Genomic DNA, 18,685 nt, shown 5'->3' on the forward strand with positions numbered 1-18,685 from the left:
TGCTGGGCTGGCTGGGGTTGCTAGTTAAGCTTGCTGGGCTGGCTGGGGTTGCTAGGTAACGTCGCAGTGCCCATAGAATGTTACTCAACAATTGGAAGATTTTTGAAACAGATAATTTCCAGATACCAAAAACCTTAAGTGGTCTTTTTGAGCACTTTGGCCGTTTTTAGAGGCAGCAGAGACCCAAATGAAAGCATAAAAACATCCACAAGGTGAATTTTACCCATTTTGTTGTCACTGAATGTTTTTAAGGCTCTTCTTACTGATTCTGAGGAGAAATTATCTTCCGTCTGTAAATGTTTTGAGAAATCTTTTAACTAATTTATTTATAATGGCACTAATTTTTCCTGTTTTTCTGTAAACACTGTGTGCTGCTGCCAGTCTTGGTCAAGATTCTCTTGCAAGATATATTTTTAATCGCAATTAGATTTTTCTGTCAAAATTCAGGTTAACAACAAAAAATGATGAAGGTTGTGTTTACCGTATGGCGGCTTGGTGAGGTTGAGACACAGCAGGTGATACGCTTTCGGACAGTCTTTCCTGTCGCACATCACCAGCTCTCCTCCTTCTCCGCAGCAGAAACAGACGTACTCGTGTGTGTGTTTGCCCTCCGGCCGCAGCTTCCGCTTCTTGGGCTTCAGCTTGGCGTTCTTAGCCTTCTCCTCCTTCTCCATCACCACGGCACTCTGGAGAAAACAAAACAAAAGACGTGAGGTGTGAAGTTTCACCAATCTCGGGTTTGCTTTCGGGAAGTTTGGAGTCAACACGCTCACCGTCGGCTGAACGCCGAGGAACCCCGAGCAGTTGTCGGATCCGCAGTGGCAGGACATCCTCCGGTTGCCCACACAGTGTAGGTTGTAGTTGAATGTCAGCTCTGTGCCTGCAGACGAACCAACAACAAGTCCCCCAGTAAATGGTGCGTCTGTCATGAAAACAGCTGCCACAGATGCTCCTTCAACTCACCAGCCTCGATGTCGCAGAGGGCGAAGAGCCCGATGCGAACGTCTCCGTTCACCGTCCACTTCTGGGTTTCACAGTTGGGGCTGCAGCTGTGGTTCATGAAGCGAGACGAGTTTCCTTTTGGGCCGGCGTCTATCACTCGGTCCTGTCCAGCAATATCGAAAAAACAGAAGTTTTATTCTTCTTTTAATTAACTAAAACTTAAACTCATCGTTGGCTTTGATGCCATGTTGTTTCAAAGCTTTTAAGGATTTATTTAAACTGCCAAGAGTTTCCACTCTCCAGAGTTTCGACGGTGAGTACACAAGTTTTAATTTAAGGTGGATTACCTCTAATCCACTGAGTTAAAACTGTACGTAAAGATTCAAACATTTCATAAACAACATCTAATATCTTTTTCAATGTTCCATCAAAAAGCCAAAGAGTTGCTAAAGAGTTTTTCAGCTAAAAATAAAACGTTGAGAAAAAAAACAATCCAGAAGACGTTTTTACGGCTGAGCGTTTTATGAACATAGAAACATTTTATAACGTTCCAGGCATTTTCCTCAAGAAAAATCATTTTGTAGGTGACGTTTTTCTTTTGTAGCATTACTGATGATCTGTTTGCTGCCATTTAATACGTTTTATGGAAGCATTATGCTTTTTCAGTGTTTAAATTAAAGTGTTTATTCAGTTACTACTTTACAACATTTTATGATTAATGGTTTATTTATACGATCTATCAACATGCCAGCGTTTTTACGACATTGATTAATTTCCATGTTTCCACAGCAACAGCAGCAGCATCTTTACCTTGGTTAGGGTGAGCATGTAGAAGTTGGTCACGTGATTTTCGTGGGCTCGTTTGATTCGCTGCTGGCATTCCTCCGAGTCTATAACCTCTCCCACGTATTCGGTCACAAAGTCACCCTGAAGGAAACAGAAAACGTTTTTATTACACTTTTTATTACACTAGGCATAAACCAGACTAATCAGTCGTGACAGCAGCAGATTGAAAGACAGGTTTTGATTTCAGCAACCTCCTAATACATAATTACATCAAAAATTTCTGTTTTACATTCAAACACAAAATTATGATCAACATTTGTTTCCAGTGCAACTACTGTGTATCGTCATTTAGTTAACAGAATATAGAAATAGGTTTGTCAAGATAACAAATTTGATACGATAAATTATCCCAGTAATTATTGCGATAAACGATACTATATAAATCTGTTTAAAGATATAAATCTGTTAAAATATTAATAAATAGTTGTGGTTACATTGGAGTAGTACTTTTTAAAATTAGATAATATAGAATATCTTTTGATGTTGTGGTGCTAATTTAGTAGTATTTGTCTTTATGTACAGCAGTAAATGTCGTATAACGTGACATAAAGTGAGGTTGAAGCAGCAGTGTAGTAGAAGTAAGAAATACTGCCACCTGCAGGTGGGAGTTAGTAGTCACATGTTTTTGACTATTTTTGTAGAAAATTTAAATAAGCTCACAATTATGGATTATTGCAAAAAAAGTGTGGGGATCTACTGATTTTACATGAATTTCCAAAATCACAGAGTTTAAAAAAACTGGAGGGACAGTAAATGGATAAAATCTGCTTTGATTTGATTGATAAAATTATATTTAAGCATTCAACTGTTATCTTGAATACACCATTTATGCACCCCCTGGAAATTAGAGGGCCACATAAATTTTTATGGCGTGCCGGATTTGGCCTTTGGGCCTTGAGTTTGACACATATGGTCCACACGTCTGGCTCAGCTCTCACCTTGCGGAGCGTTTGGTTCGTTCTGAGCCCCCAGCCGCAGCCCTCCGTCTTCACCACCTCAGTTTCTGCAGATAGCCGCTTGGAGAAGCACTGATTCTCACATCGGTCTCCTGCAGGACACACCTGATGCAAACAAGATGGAGGTCACATTTTGGGTTTTAGTCATTACAAAGTTACACCGCAAAAACACAAAATCTTAACAAGGATTTTCGGTCTAGCGAAAATATCTTATTGCACTTGAAATAAGACAAAACTAATGATAAGTAGTATCATCTTGCTACAACTTCCAGTCATTTTCTTCATCTTTTTCATCAACAGTAATATCTGGTTGTTGATCATGTGAATTGTGTGATGCACAAAAAAGTGCTTTCATTGCACGGTTTGAGAAATACACAAATTTTGTAGCAGCTGTAAAAACCCCATCTCATCCCAGCGTAAAAAGCCTTTTATCAAAAAAACACGAGCTTTTTCTACATCGGTGTGTTTCCATTAAGCAAATAAAATTTTGGAATTCCAAATTTTATGGTCAATGGAAATGCAGCTATTTACCAAACAAAGGGGATACAAACCTGTGGGTGACACTCGTACTGCAGCATACGGTTGAGACACTGGGAGTCGAAGCTGCAAGGATGCTCCTCTGTTGGTTTGCAGTTGCATCGAGGGATTTCTGACAAGTCGGCCACGTGCATCTGCACCTTACCCACTGGCTTATTGGACTGTTACAGGAAAAAAACAGAATAAAGCCACTAAGATAGAGTCTACTGAAGCGTTTTTGTGTATTTTAAGACGTTAATGGGATGTAAACCTTGATGATTTTGTATGGTGGAGGTTTGCGGGAGTTGCGCTCCTGCTCCAGAGCTTCCCTGCTCTCCCTCTGAGCCTTGAGCTCCTGAAACCGCCGAGCTGCTTCTTCCAGAGCTGGAACATGAACAGCGTCGCATGAAATCCCTTCAGCTGTGTTGTGAAGCAACAGAAACCCAAACAAGTTCAAAAAGGTTAAAATCTCACCTTTCTTGAAGGTTTTGTTGATGTTGATCTGACCCGTGACAAAGTTCTTGTCGTTCTCTACGTATGGGAACACGCGGCCCTGGTTGATCCAGTAGTAGTCGTGGGAACCAAAGAAGAAGACCGGGAAGTCGCCGATGTCGTGGCGAAGGCTCTGGATGTTTGACGGCACCAAGCGAGGGTTGCAGATCTCAGCCGGCCACCATCTAACGAGGAACATCGAACGTAACGAGACGGAGAGGATTAGAAAAGTAATTCCAGAGAGTGGGATCTGTGGTGTTTTATTTAAAAGTGACCTTGAACAGGTTAGGACAGATTTATGGGCTAAACAAAACATGTTCATTACATTTTTTCACAAAATCATTCTTAGATCATGAGATTTTAGTCTGATCAGTTTATTTTGAGCTCTTTGGGGCACCTGTCACTTTAAATCCAACTCAACGTTTACACTCGCACGTGAAAATGGCTGCAAATGTTTTATACAACCGTCTTTTCTGAATGGTAAATCAACAACAAACCATGTACCTTGTTCAGCAGGAATGGAACAGCTAATACAGCGGTAAAACCAGCTCACCAAATCTGCTGGAGCTCTGCTGGGGTTGCTAGGCAATAGACTGGGCAATTTTTAAAAGCTCTTTTTAAAACCAAATTGAAGTACAAAAACGTGCAAAATGTGAATTTTGTTTAATAGGTTCCGTTTAATTGCCCAACGTTTGTTTGAATTTAATTAGAAAATAAGCATTTTTATACATGATGCAATAAATAATTTGATCTTCTTAAATAGATTGATAATTACATAAATCCGGTAGAGGATTCTAATCTAATGTTATTTCATTTATCTAAAAATAGTGCCATAAACCGGGATTAACCTGATTCTACAAACAATTGCATTTCTACACAATTATTCAAAACCGATTTAGTTTTCAGATGCTGCTCATTCACATGTGATTTTCTGTTTTTCATACTGTTGGAGGAATTGAGGTAACAATTACTGAATTAAACCATGAATATCTGAGTTTGGAGTATTTATTTAAGGCAAAGTTGAACAGAGATTCATCCTCCACTGAAGCACAAAAACAAATGAATTTCTGTATTATTCATCTCAGCAAAGCTCACTGTGTTTACATGTATATTTGCTCCAGCTTGCTTTAACAATCTGCAGGACAAAACAAACCCACATGCCTCTTTTACAGAGACTAGGTGTTGCAAACGAGGTTAATTAAATCAGATCTCCTCTTGGTTCATTTCAGGAAACATTTTGCTAAAGTTTCCAGGAAAATGCAGAACATCCATCTAAAACATCACATCCTGTTTTATTTCAGAAAGTGACTCATTTTTTAACATCTGAAAATAAAGAATAAAAATCAGTTAAGTTTCTGAGAGGCTGATGTCAAAAGTTCATCTTTAGTTGCTTTCTTTCACCTTCTTTCAGATATTACAGGTACCCAGACTGAAGGCTTTCTTTTTCCTAGGGATAAAAAGCAGGCAATGCCAAAATTTCATTTTTCACTTCTCTTAACGATGACAGGGTAAGAACTCCTGCAGCATTTATACAGCAAAGTGAATACTTTTAGAGTGGTCTTAATGAGTGGTTCTCTAAGCTGTCATACATTTTGTTTAGTCCAGTCTTTCCACTCAACTAGGAGAACATAACCGCTGCAGCATTTCATTACAACCAGCCTAAATAACATTGTGTCAGTTCCACTTTTACTGTCAAATTGGCTCTGGATCCAACCAGGTCCCTCAAGGTGTTCTGTGTTATTCTAGATGTTGGCAGCAGGTCTTTTAAATCCAGTATTCATGAGTTGAAGCCTCTGGTTTGTTTAATGACTGTGATCTGGAGAACCTGGGGCCAAGTCAACACCTTGAGTCAAACTTTTCGTCACGTAGGCCAAAATTGTCAAGTCAAAAGTACTTGGGAGACAAGAAAATATATTTAAAAAAACTCAAATCAAGCAAATATAGTCGCCTGATTTTTTGCTTTTGTAGGAAAGGGATGGTATTCATCGTAAATCTAAAAGTTAGAGGGGCACCATTATGTACTTCCCAGGTACGTTGTGCCACTTTATAGTATAATCAAGTTATTAAAAAATGATTTATATATTAAATATGACTTAAAGTTAATTGAAATTGGGCCTCTGTCACTTTAAGAAACACTGTCTTCAAGATGTCATCAAATCTTTCCTCTGTTAACCCTTTAACAATGTTTTTCCCAGTGTTGCAATGAGAAGCAGCTCATATAATGAGATGCACAGTTCTAGGTGTTTGCTAATTGCTGCTGGCTAGTCTGAAGGAGCTGAGTGGGGGGAGTCACAGGGGAGAGCTGCTCTGTGAGGAGCTCATCAGAGACTGAGCTGCGTCTTGAAGCAGGCGCTGCATTCAACCAGGCCTGTTGCAATAAGCAACAAGTCAATTAATCACATGATAAATTAAAACAAGTTCAATTTCCATTTGCATGACTTATTGTTTTTCCCTTTTTTTCCTTTCTACCAAAAACTGGATGACAAAACTCTTCAGTCTGATGTTTTGGTCTCAACTAGCCCTTTGTTTTGAAGATCTATTTTGTTTACATAGACTTCATTTAATTTATTTGTCATTTGTGTTTTCTTTAATTTAGTTTGGATATTTAAAATGTCTTCCAGTTCCAGAGTTAAATGTTGATTAGAATTTAAAGTTTATTCATCTTTAAGAATATGTTCTTGCATTATTATTATGCCATTGTCTTTATATTACTTGAAATTAAAACAACAACAGTTTATCACAATACCTTCTGGGACAATTTATTATCCAGTAAAATTTATTGTGACTGGCCTCGGTCCACCCAGGCGTTTTCCATGGCTGAATGGTTACCATGGGAGATTAAAGGATTTCCCAAACATGCATGACAGAATCAAAGCAAAACTCCAGCTATGTTTTTGATGATATAACTAAAAAAAACAAAACAGATTTAACATAATACTGCCCCTTTAAGAATTTTCCACCTTTGCTTTATTATAATTAAAGACATCTAGTTTTTCCCAAATACTTTCTTCCCTCTTGACTCATTTCTTGGACGACTACTTTTTACTTCTACTTGAGTACAAACATGTTGAAGTAGTGCTACTCTTACGTGGGTACGTTTTTGGGGGACTCTACCCACCTCTGCTTAAATGTAACCACACACTGACAGACGTCTAACCCTCACCACTCTACGATCGATGTGCTCTGCCTACCTGTAGTTTCCAAGTTTGACCCAGACAATTTGTTTGTAGTGAGGCTTCTTCCCCGCCCTGCAGTCACTGCAGGACCACGCGCCTTCGGGCATCTCCATCTCCAGACACTCCGGATGGAAGGAAGCTGGGCATGAGTCGCAGCACAGCAACTTTCCTCCTACATTTGGATGGATGTAAACATGTGTTTGTGCGTGCACATGAAAGTGTGTGAGTGTGCGTGTGTGTGTGCGTGTGTGTGCATGCGGATGGGAGAATGGGTATGCAAAGAGAGGAGGAGTGTATGATTAGGTGGATGCACATCAAACACCTGGACAAACTCTGAATCTCAATTGCAGACAAGCCTAAGCACGAAATAACGAATGAAATGTATTTTATTCATATTTGAGACAAGAAAAAACTTTTTAATTGAAAATTTGGTCATTATTTTGAATAAAAACAAAGATTTGCATTTGACTGAAGGTTCCAGTGATGGCAACACTGCAATAAAATCTTATACAAGCAACAGCTTCTACTGCAGCAGTTCCAGCAAGTCTGGCAATCAGATTCAGAGCACTGTACCAAGACCAGTCTATGGGAAATACATGCGGCAGCACTGGAATAAAAAGTCAGCCAGCAAAGTAGGAATTATTCAGGGTTATTATCAAACACATTATCTGCAATAAGCAGGCATGCAGTCCTGCTAGAGCAGCGAACCTGTCCGATCGCACAGCGCATCCTGCAGAGACCAGCTTGCATGGAATCCAATGTTTATAATATTGGCAATTCTTGTTTTTGTGTTTATCAACTTAAAAAAAACAGTCCCTGGTTAAAGGCACACAAATCTTTTTACTGACTGGAATTACATTCCATCCAAGACGGGTCAAAAAAAAAACAAAAATCAAAATAGCTGCAGTCAGCATAAAAGAGGTGAAGCTGAACAAGGCCCTTTCAAATCAAAAACAAGCCCAAAGTGCTGAAGCAGAGAAGCAGTGCACCTCCAGCAGTGATCCATACAGGGAAAAAAAAACACAACCAGAATTAATTAACCCAGAACATCCTGCAGAGGGGAATATACACAGAGCTGCTTCAAGTTTAATGGCTAGCTGGGTTTCCGCAGTAGCAAAACTCCATCGTCATATTTAAGTTTTCTTTTTTTAAGGTGCTGTATGTACCCAGATTGATTGATTGATCCTCAGAACGGGCCCCATGCAAGAACAAGTCTCCTTCGCAAAAATACGCCTGTCAGGAGTTTCTCATAAATTACAATAGCTTGCTAATGAGATATCAGGCATCTGTTAATTACAAAAATTACATTAATCCTAATGTCCTCTCACCTAAACTAAACCAAATGAATTTAACTTTGCGTTAGGGCTGGATGATGTGGCTAAAAGTTTTACGATAAGTGTTTCACATCAGTCGATACTGATAATTATTGATTAATTTCTTTTGTTTTAAATATATTTGAAATACTCCCAACCCAGTGATGGGACCTTTCTTGTTTTATCCAGTTTTCACTATGTCGTTTATTATTAAGCAGATATGAGGCACAGTGGCAAAACCTGGAACTGTTGCTGGACAAGTTACTCAACAGGTTGTTGCTAGGTAACCAAAGAGTGAATGAGTTGCTAGGTAACCAAATAATGAGTGAGTTAGCTGATGCCACCAACCTTACTAAACTCTCCATGAGAGTTTGAGCTGCTAAAGTCTTTCCTCTCACTACATCTCCCAGAATGCTGTGCAGTTCTGGATCAGAGTTCAGTCAATATTCAGACGAATTATTACAGCCAGATTTCAGATGTATTTTAATAAGATTTACTGTAGAAAATTCTGGTAGAAAATTTACAATGAAAATCTGTAAAGTGCGGCCTGCTTTTGTATTCAGCCGTTTACTCTAAAACTCCTAAATAATACGAAATGAATTAAACTTCCCTGAGAAGTCAGAATTCTCAAAAAAAAAGAAAAAACTGAATTCCGAGAGAAAAGTCCAAATTATTATTATTTATTTGTATTTATTTTATTTTGTACATTATAGAAGTATAAAATCACACACCTAAAAAAGGAATGCAAAAATATATTTTTGTACCACAATTATCTTAACATACTCAAATAGGAGTACGAAGAAGTAAGAAACTTATAAACTCCTACCCCATAAACTCAATAATATCATATTTTCAGAAGGACCCTCATTATTAAATTATGAGAAAAAAAAGCCAGATTATTATTTTTTTAAACTCACTTCTGATATTAAAATCAGATTTCTTTTCCCACAGTAGCCCTAATCCTCCTCCTTACTCACCAGAATTGAACTGATCCTGCTACATTTAGCTCATGTCGTGTTTGTAGAATAACCTGCTATAAATCATCATTGTCTGCTAAACTTCACATTCAGGCACAACCAAAAAACAAACAAAAAAAAAAAACTATTCTTGCATGAGGCCTGCTTTTATCTGGAACTGGGCTGAGGCTCCTTTGCGTCACTCTGCATTGAAATGAACTGCATGTGTAATCAGTTAATTAACTCTGCACCTGAAGGCTTTGAAATGAAAGACGTATGCAAAAAGGGGGAAACTGAATCAGAACGGGAGCAGGCACAACACAAACACGGACCAAGGGAGGAGGGGGGGACAAGGAGAAAGAGAAAAACTGTTCAGTTACCTTTCCCAACATTCTTTTTGGTAGCTGACGAAGGAGAGGGAATCATAGGTAATTTCAACTCAGCACGATTTGACTCAGTCAGAAGGTAGTGGGACTTATAGGCATATGAACTTAATATGGTGTCAGTAAGGTCTTGCACTAACAGCCCTACACAAGACACACAGGAAGAGACGGGGGGTGAGCCGCAGTCAAACTCGAAAATTACCCAAATTTCACACAGAAAGAAAAACACACACACACACACACACACACACAAGCACAGCCTCACACACATTCAGAAGTAGTAAACAAAAAACGTTTGTCCCGACGTAAAAGAGGCCAAACAGTGCACTCAACTCAGCGCTAAGTGTTGGGCCTAATTGGCTGATTGGAAAACCTGTTTACTGCCTAATTCAAGTGGAGTGCAGTGTGAAAGCCTGGGGTTATTAATATTACGATGGAAAAAACAAACACAGCACAAGTTTTCATGAACAAAATCCCTAAACATGAAACACAAATCAAAATATCTACACATTAAAATATCAAATGTAACTTTTAACCCATGAGAGGCTAACTCTGGGCTGAAGCCAAAACACTGAGCAGTGATGAAGTCAAGATGGCAGCGCGTCCAGTGGTGAAGGCTTACCTCTGGCACACAGAAAGCACCAGCCGACGTTGACGGGGGACGAGAGGAGGCCGTTCTTCTTGGCGCTGCCGTGGTTGCTGCAGATCATGATGTGATGGGTGAGGATGACGCTGCCGGCGGCCAGGCAGCCGTCGCTGGGGTGATAAGCCAACGGGCAGCGGATACAACGAATCAGACGGCCTGCAAAACGAACCATACCTTTATCATCACAGGTTAGGTACAGAGCAGAAAACTTTCCTTCAATGTTGACTTTATTTTAAAGGTGACCTATTACACTTCCTTGAATAGGTTAGGATAGGACTAAGAGCGAAATGTGCTTGCATTCGCACGGGAAAATAGCTACAAATAGACAAGCAATTATACAAAGGTACATGTTTGAAAAGCAGAAGTGGAGCCTCCTGTACAACCAATAAGAATGCAGCAAGTGGTTCTGGATGGTAAGTCAGCAATAAAACACCTGTCTTTTCCAGCAGCTATTGCACAGTGCATACAGATGTAAGGCCAGCTGATCAAATGTGCTGGAGCTCAGCTGGGGTTGCTAGGTAACGGCGCAGTACTCATCAAAGGTGACTTAACAAGTAGGAAGTTTTTGAAACGGCTCATTTTCCAGATACTACAAAACATTAACTGGTTGCCAGAAACGGCTGGGTGTTTTATGTTTGTTTTTCTAAATGCTTGAGCTGTTTTTTGAAGCACTAAGACACAAATGGGAATAAGAAGAAACATACAAAAGGTGCATTTTGTGTAATAGGTCGCCTTTAAATAAACTAGAAAAGAAGGTAGGTCATATTCCTTTGTGGACTTAAACTGTAATTGCAGTGACAGGAATAGCTACTGCATGCTTTGAAGGAGTTTATCAAATAAGATTTTAAAGCCAAATCACAGCACAGCAACTCGAGTTGCATTAAAAAAATAACAGAAAAATTTGTATTTACAGTCTCTTCATTGGTAGAGAGCTCATTAGACATTTTAAATCTGAAAAATTGTCACGTTTTTCTGTTTGTCAATGCCTCAACAAATGCTGCTGCCTTCTAAATTCAAATGAAATGTAACTGAAAATCTCCTTTTTGATGTGGGCAATATGGGCAGTTGCCCAGGGCAGCATTAGGAAGTGAGTGGCACACAAAAACCATTACGAAAAAAATAGAGCTGTGAGTTTTTCCTCTCGCTTTTACGCTTACCCAAGCCAGGGGAGTTAGCGTCCCTTGCTTGCTTTCAATAACTTATTATTTTATGCTGTTGTGCACAAAACAGCACTAAATATATAATAAAGGAGTTCTTCAAGATTAAAATATTGCATAAATTGTCATTTTGATGACTATTCCAATTTAATAAATTGTGCATATATAAATGAATGCGTGGCCATCTAATTTCAGTAGACATATTTATCTTTATTTTGTTGTTGTTCTGGGTATCCAGTTATTTAAATTATTTTTTGGATCCAATTACAGCTAAAAATAAACTGAAAATTAAACAAATAACCAAAGAGCTAAGAGTGATTTCTAGGATTGTGTATAAAATAAATAAGCATTAAATACACAAAGCCGCCCATCTTTACATTTCCTCTGATCGTCTTTCTTGTCCCTGCTGAAGAAAAGCATCCAGCATGATGCTGCCACTACCTGTTTCTGATACATTTCCTTCTAGCTGTCTGAATAAACAGACTGTCCATCTGTTTTTCAAAGTAGCTTGAATACAAGCTTTACTGTAACTATTGTCAGAGAGAAATAGCACCAGCAATGTCACAGGATGATGGTCTCCCCTTGGGTGAGATGAAGGCCATTTCTTCCTTTTTTCATTTGGTTTATTTGCAGCATGATGACGTATCATCATCATCCATTTCCAGGAACATAGCAATAGCGCTGTCCCCGATGGTCTTCCAGGTACACCTCATTTAAACCAGAGAACTGGATGTTCTGAATCACTAAAAATTCTAGATGTGTCTCTAAGTTTATCTGCTCCAAACAAAACTATTTTTAAGAGACTCTTATTTCTTTCTATAGCAAATTATTTCCAATATTGTACCAATTCACCAGTAAATTGATTTTGCCTTTTTATTAAATTACCTTGTAATTTCATTTGTTTATAAACTTTTTCTAAAGCAAATTAACCTTTTCCCCACTTTGTAAATGCAAAGTTCCAGTAACCAGACTCAAAGTGGAACTTAAAGGATACCAATTATGCAATATTCATATTTTACTTTAAACTTCCATTTTTGTCTCTACTGCTTCTTAAACACAACCCAAGCACTTAAAAAAAAACACTCAGCCACTTTTTGTCAATAAGCTAAAGATTTTTTGGTGTCTGAAAAATTTGTACCAAATTTGGTTTCAAAAACCTTTGGAATGTATCATCACAAATGTGCCGCTACCTAGCAACCCCAGACAAACACAAACAAGTTACCTAGCAACCCAGTCAGAGCTTTGGCATGTTTGGTCAGCTGGTTTTACCGTTGTATGGCCTGTACAATGGCTACTGGAAGAGACAAGTGTTTTGTTGTTGAATTACTGTCCAGAAGCCACTTGCTGCATTCTTGCTGGTTGTGCAGGAGGTGCTACAAATACTTTTCAAAGATGCACGGTTGTTTTCATGTGTGAGAGTAAACGCTGAGTTAGGGGGCATGACCAGCAGCAATTTATTTGGATTTAAAGTGACAAGAGACCTTAACAGAGCTCAAAATAGGCAGAATTGAGCAGACTAAAATCTCATTATCTAAGAATGATTTTGTGCAAAAATGTTTTTTTTACATGTTTTGTACAGACCATAGATTTATTCCAACCCATTCAAAGAAGCATAATGGGTCACCTTTAAAACAGAAAACAAATGAAGCAGAACCTGCTTCACCTTTGCTGGCTCGCTGCAGGTCTCGCTCTAGACAGCAAGTGGAGCAGCTGTGCTGCGGGCAGCAGAACCCTCCACCAGAACCGCTGGTGGCGCCCGGCAGCTTCCGGACACAGTCCTCGTGGTAGAAGCATCCGCATCCAGACATGGAACAACGAGTCACCTCCGGATCAACTGATTTACAGCTAAAACAAGGATGATTGCCTAAAAGAGAGAAAAATAAAACAGCAGAAAGTCATAACAAAAGAAACGAACTCAGCTCAGGACATTTAGGGGGAAACTGTCTTTGCTCTCACCATTTCTACATTCAGTGCAGGTGAATCGGCCCTCCGGGGGAGACGACAGGCCGAGACACTCCAGGTGGAACTGTCTGCTGCAATCACCTTCACACACGACCAAACCCTCCCCGTACGCCTCGCAGATCTAAAGAACGCACACATCATCTAATGACTCAGGGCCTTGCAAAAGTACTCAGTACTTAGCTGGGACATTGTCTTTTAATCTAACACAAAATAGTGTAACACTAAAAAAAATCTAAGATAAAACACTTTGCAGAACAAGCTTTTGCCACAGTTAAAGCTGCAGGTCTTTAGAAATATTTGTGTAACTGGGCTGAAACTAATGAATATGTTTGTAATGAACTATGATTTGGAAGAATGATTTGGAAGAAATCATTCTTCCAATGATGATTTGGATGATTTGGAAGAAGCTTGTTAAGTTGTCTGATTACATTGTAATATATTGTATTTATATTGATCGTAGCTTGAGGGACTACAAATGAAAACTAGCATTTATGACTAACTCCTGCATATTATATGATATGATTGTTCTTTTTGAGATACATAATGAACAACAATTATTAATTAATCTGATTTTAAAAAAGGTAAATTCTGCATATTTTTCATTTAACCATTTAATGTATTTCTGATACATAAAATAAGCATATAAGCAAGTAATTTAATTCCTTTTTGAATGACAAAATAAACATTTTATTACCTAAACTATAATAACATAGCATTTCTTTAGTGAATACTTGATCATTTGTAGCAAACGATGCCTCTGCTATGAAAAAAAATACAAAACTTCTAACAACGTGAAAAGCTTAACCCTTTCTGCTCGACATCAATACAGCACAGGGCTGATCTGTTGATTATTTTTTGGATTAAGTGATTAATAATTGGATAGGGAAAGGCAAGTAATGAGTTTTTTTTCTTACAGAATTTGAACCAGGTGAAGCTAGAACTACACTACTAAAGGAGTAATGTGTAGAAAATAACAAAAATGTTTTTATTTTTCATCTTAAACGTAAAATGTCTACTTTTTTGTATAGTTTTAGCTTAATTACTGCTTTAAGTGTGTTGTTCTGTCATCAAATAGCCTTTTTCAGAGTATGTATACTCCACTTAACAATTAATTGATTATTAAATTAGTTGACAATCAAGAACAAGATCAAACAATTTAATTTATGTTGACATAATTAGACTCTGTGAGGCTCAGGAGATTTGGTTTCATTTATCATGATTTAATATGTCTTTAGTTTGTGTATTTTTATTAATTTATTTGTATTTCTTACCATTTATTTAAAGTTAAAGAAAATTACATTAAATATTGGTATTTAATGGTACCAATATTTGCATAACACTTCAAACAGTGTTATCTTTTTCTGAGAAACAGACTTGCAAAAGGTGTTTTATTTATTAGGATGGACTGGTCTATTTTTCTTTTCTTCTTAAATATTTAAATTGGCATTATGATATTGTGAGGTTATGTTTTGTAAAACTTGCTTCCTTGTGAACCAATACAGATAATAAAAAATAAATAAAAGATGTGAATATTTTCGGTTTGAAAACTTGTAATCCAGCAGAGACCAGTCTTACCTGGCACACCGTGTCTCTCTGTCCGGTACCGCTGTCTTGACGGGACAAACCGGAGTCCACAGACTGAGTGTCAGAAGCGTCAGCGTCTGCCGCTGCTGGACTGTCCAGGCTCTTCCCAAATAATCCCTGGAGAATTATTAGGGATGAGATTACTTTAATCTGTGCTTAGATAAGCTTTACCAGTTTAAATTTATCTTAAAAAGCTTCTCGACAATAAAGCATTCATCTCTATCGACCCTTTGCACGTGACGTCCCGCTCTCCAGAACTGCTTCCGCTCCGCCATGACGGACATCAAAACAATCAATGCGCTCCTTTAAAGCCAGTCTAAAAACAGACGTCTGTTACCTAATATCGCCTTTATTAAGTTGATTTTACTTAAGAAATTTTCATAGGGCGCTGTATGATTAGAAAGATAACAAATATCGCATTATGGAGAAGGTACGCGTCTAACCGTAACCATGGAAACAATGCCGCATCGTCATGTAGCCTAGCATGTATTGTATGCAAAAAAAACCAACAAAAACTGGCTAGCATCTCGTCTTTTGTGCGTTTTTAATGCTACTCCGGTGTAAAAGTAAACACTGTTTATGACATAGTGATATAAATCGTGTGGTGTGAATTCAGGCACAGTCGGTAATTTGATCAACCCGTGACAGGAAGGATGTTCGGGTCGGTTTCTAAGCTAGCTATTTCCAACTTTTGTAAATACCGCCGTCTATGAGCCCCAATCAGGCATGTTACGTTCACAGACAAATTACCTGGACTCGAACGAGTAGAAGCCATGAATAAAGTGGCAAAAACAACTTGGGAAAACTTTGTTCAGTATAGTACTCCCGTCCCTCACTTCCGACGTCCGTCACGTCGCCTGAAATGATTTGGGGTCGATCTTTCTCAAACTGTGGTTTGTGGCCGCCCCCTAGTGGTCCGCGAGGTACTGCATGTACCTTGGTGTTAGCTCAAAGTTCAACACGTAGAGTTGTGTTTTAGTTTTTAGGACTTTGCCTGCTTATAATGCTCTGAGCACACGTAAACAAAATTATTTTTTTATTTAAAAGGATTTGAATCAGCAAATAAATACGATGGATAGAAATGGGTGGATAATTTTTATGTTTAATGGTGCAGAAGAGGATTTTTGTTTCTGCCAAAGCCACTCAAGTCTATTTTTCTTTTATTACGCTTCTTAATTACAAATAGCCCTAAAATGATGTTAATGTGCACAACATTTGTAGTAAAGAACAACTTCTTCTTTTATTTCCATGTGTTTGACATAATTGGGAAGCTTAGAGTCCACACACTGAATCTGTATATAACTCAAAACACCTTAAATGTAAACAGCACCACCCTTCTCATTAGTTAAGAGACCAATATTTTAATTTCAGGTTGTATATATTAAGATGTTGATTTCAAGCTAGGTTGTCCGTGAGTCTTTGTTAAATGGGTTACATGATTCTCAGTCTGAACAAGTTTTAAGAAATACTGCTATATGTTGATGTGAATGCAGTCGGTTCTGTGTCTTTTATGATACAGGAATGACAGGATGTGCTATTTCTTTTATTACATCAGTGTCTTCTCATTTCTGTGTGTGTTGTTTCATTTGAAGCCCACCTGTGGGTCGTTGAGACCCCTGGAGTCGGAATCAGACGTATCTCTGTACTGAGACGAAGCCATTTCGACGTCTGTTGACGCTCTGCTTCTCTTCTTCAGCGGTTTGCACGCATCTGAGATCTCACTGGCTCCTTCGGGAGGATGGCATGGATTTCATGTAAGTTATGAAGGAGTTTATAGTTGCTGGGTTTGAGGAGGTGTTGAGTATTTTATACCTTTCTGTGATCCCGTCTTCAGCGTGGTTTCTGGAGCCATCTCAGCCTGAGAAACACAAATTTCACACTTTAATAAACTCTGTGTTTTCCAATTTGTTTAACTTAAATTGACTGTTTTGATTAACAGGGTAGAATATTTAATTTTTGGAAAATCTTTCCACCGATCCACTCCTCAGGTTTCCATAGTTCAGAGTGATGTCAGCGTGTCCCAGGCCGCCATCTTGTTTCACAATATTCTATTTATATAAACTTTAAATTCAAGGAAACAACACGACAAAAAATATTAAGGCTGGCTATGATTTTTTTATTTATTACAATAATAAATTCATAACTTTACCACAATAAAATTTTAATTTTATAATAATTTTACAATTCTTACACAAAAAATTATGTAAAATAAAAAATAAAATAAAAATAATAGATAAAAAAATACTTATAAACACACTGGCATCAAATCATCATCAGTAGCAGAACCTTGAAATAATCGTAATAAATATCAAATGTAATAAATAATAAACTGAGCGGGTCACATCAGATCCTGATAACTTTATTAAATATTTTTTCTCATTAAAACAAATTTTTTGTGGTAAAATTGCTTTTTTTCTGCTAATTGTATGGTATTATTCTTGTAATTAAACAAAACAAAATCTCATGAATGAAATAAAAGCCACTTTTTAAAAACATTTTCAGGAGTTATGTCTCTTTTAGAAAAATAAGAAAGGAAGAAAATAAAGAAATAAAAAAAAATCTATGAAAATCTGAATCAATCATAAAAATAAAATCCAAGATTTAATTTTTACATCATCCAGCCCTAATCTGCAGCAATTTAATCTGAAACGTTCACTGTGGAGGAAATCTGAGCTCATGATTTATTTCAGTTTTATCGTGCAGCGTAAAATAACGAGAAAGAAGCCAGATCTCCAGCATTTTCCCTGCAGGTGAGCGGAGGTAGACTCATACCTGTTCTTTTTTAGTTTTCTTCTTCGGGATGGGATCGGTGCCTCTCTCTGACTCAGATCTGCTCCGGACTGACCGCCGCTGAGGCTTCCTCTCCTGAGAGCCTGAAAGCGAAAATAAATAAATAGTAAGCAACTTGCACTTTGTATCACACAGAGAACAAATATAAGGAAAAAAAACCTGTTTATTTTGGCACTGCTGGTAAAGATGAGCAGAAAGCCCTAAAACTAACTTTTCTACCTAAAGAAATGCAGAAAAGTCCAACCTTTAATTTGAGTTCATCTTTTAAGTGGAGAAAAATATCCCAAATTAGCATTTAATTAAAAAATACAATCACTAGTGCCACACCCACTGGTACAGCTTCTATCAGCACCTTGTACAAACCTTTCACCTTTAATTAGTCGTCTGTAACATTTAATAAGGTTGGAGCACAATGAGAGAGCGAGGTTTAATTATTACTTTTTGCTTTATTCCTCTAAAATAGCGTTTCTCAACGGGGGCGGTACCGCGTTCAGAGGACGGCAGGGGGCGCTAGCGGAAATGTTTTCAAAAGGGGGGCGTTTGCTCGAAGGTAAACTTTACTTCTTAAATGCACAACAAAACCATTCCAGACTTTGAGCAACTTGCTAAAATTGTATTGTGTAACATTAAAACATGCTTGGCTACGACTGTATCGAGGGTAGCTCTTCTTCTCTTCAGTGTTCGTTAGCTTCTTGGCGCAGCTTCACCGCATCAGTTCAGTGTTCACCGGCTGATGACGTTGCTGTGATGCACTTGTCTGGTGTCTGATTTTCAAATATTTTATGTTTTATTGAGGGGTTTTGTACATATGTTTTGGCAGTGCTGTGATCATGTCAAAGCAGCAACTTATATTTTAAAAAAAGTGTTTTATTTCCCGCTTCCATGGAAGGACAACAGAATATCGCTCTTATAAACATGTAATGACTAAAATCACGATACCCTCACTGTGTATCCCTCTGAAAAATG

At 38.0% G+C, this 18,685-nt stretch overlaps 1 protein-coding gene across 4 annotated transcripts in view; it reads right to left on the bottom strand.

Annotated features, from left to right (window-relative positions):
• nsd3 (nuclear receptor binding SET domain protein 3) overlaps positions 1-18,685 on the bottom strand; it is a 63,242-nt gene that overhangs the window by 5,127 nt on the left and 39,430 nt on the right. For 2 of the 4 annotated variants that reach the window (XM_023343692.1, XM_023343691.1), the window contains exons 8-24: positions 17,702-17,802; positions 16,742-16,787; positions 16,527-16,657; positions 14,921-15,046; positions 13,340-13,466; positions 13,047-13,247; positions 10,203-10,382; positions 9,578-9,724; positions 6,944-7,100; positions 3,735-3,937; positions 3,532-3,644; positions 3,296-3,442; positions 2,727-2,849; positions 1,753-1,869; positions 964-1,105; positions 774-880; positions 482-686 (exon numbers count right to left, since the gene is read on the bottom strand). In XM_023343692.1, the coding sequence (XP_023199460.1) occupies positions 482-686; positions 774-880; positions 964-1,105; positions 1,753-1,869; positions 2,727-2,849; positions 3,296-3,442; positions 3,532-3,644; positions 3,735-3,937; positions 6,944-7,100; positions 9,578-9,724; positions 10,203-10,382; positions 13,047-13,247; positions 13,340-13,466; positions 14,921-15,046; positions 16,527-16,657; positions 16,742-16,787; positions 17,702-17,802 (2,373 nt within the window). The remainder of the gene's footprint in view (positions 1-481; positions 687-773; positions 881-963; positions 1,106-1,752; positions 1,870-2,726; positions 2,850-3,295; positions 3,443-3,531; positions 3,645-3,734; positions 3,938-6,943; positions 7,101-9,577; positions 9,725-10,202; positions 10,383-13,046; positions 13,248-13,339; positions 13,467-14,920; positions 15,047-16,526; positions 16,658-16,741; positions 16,788-17,701; positions 17,803-18,685) is intronic. The other 2 variants (XM_023343693.1, XM_023343694.1) reach the window with 2 other exon arrangements.

This window comes from Xiphophorus maculatus, chromosome 12 (genome assembly GCF_002775205.1).
Source record: "Xiphophorus maculatus strain JP 163 A chromosome 12, X_maculatus-5.0-male, whole genome shotgun sequence".
NCBI lineage: Eukaryota > Metazoa > Chordata > Actinopteri > Cyprinodontiformes > Poeciliidae > Xiphophorus > Xiphophorus maculatus.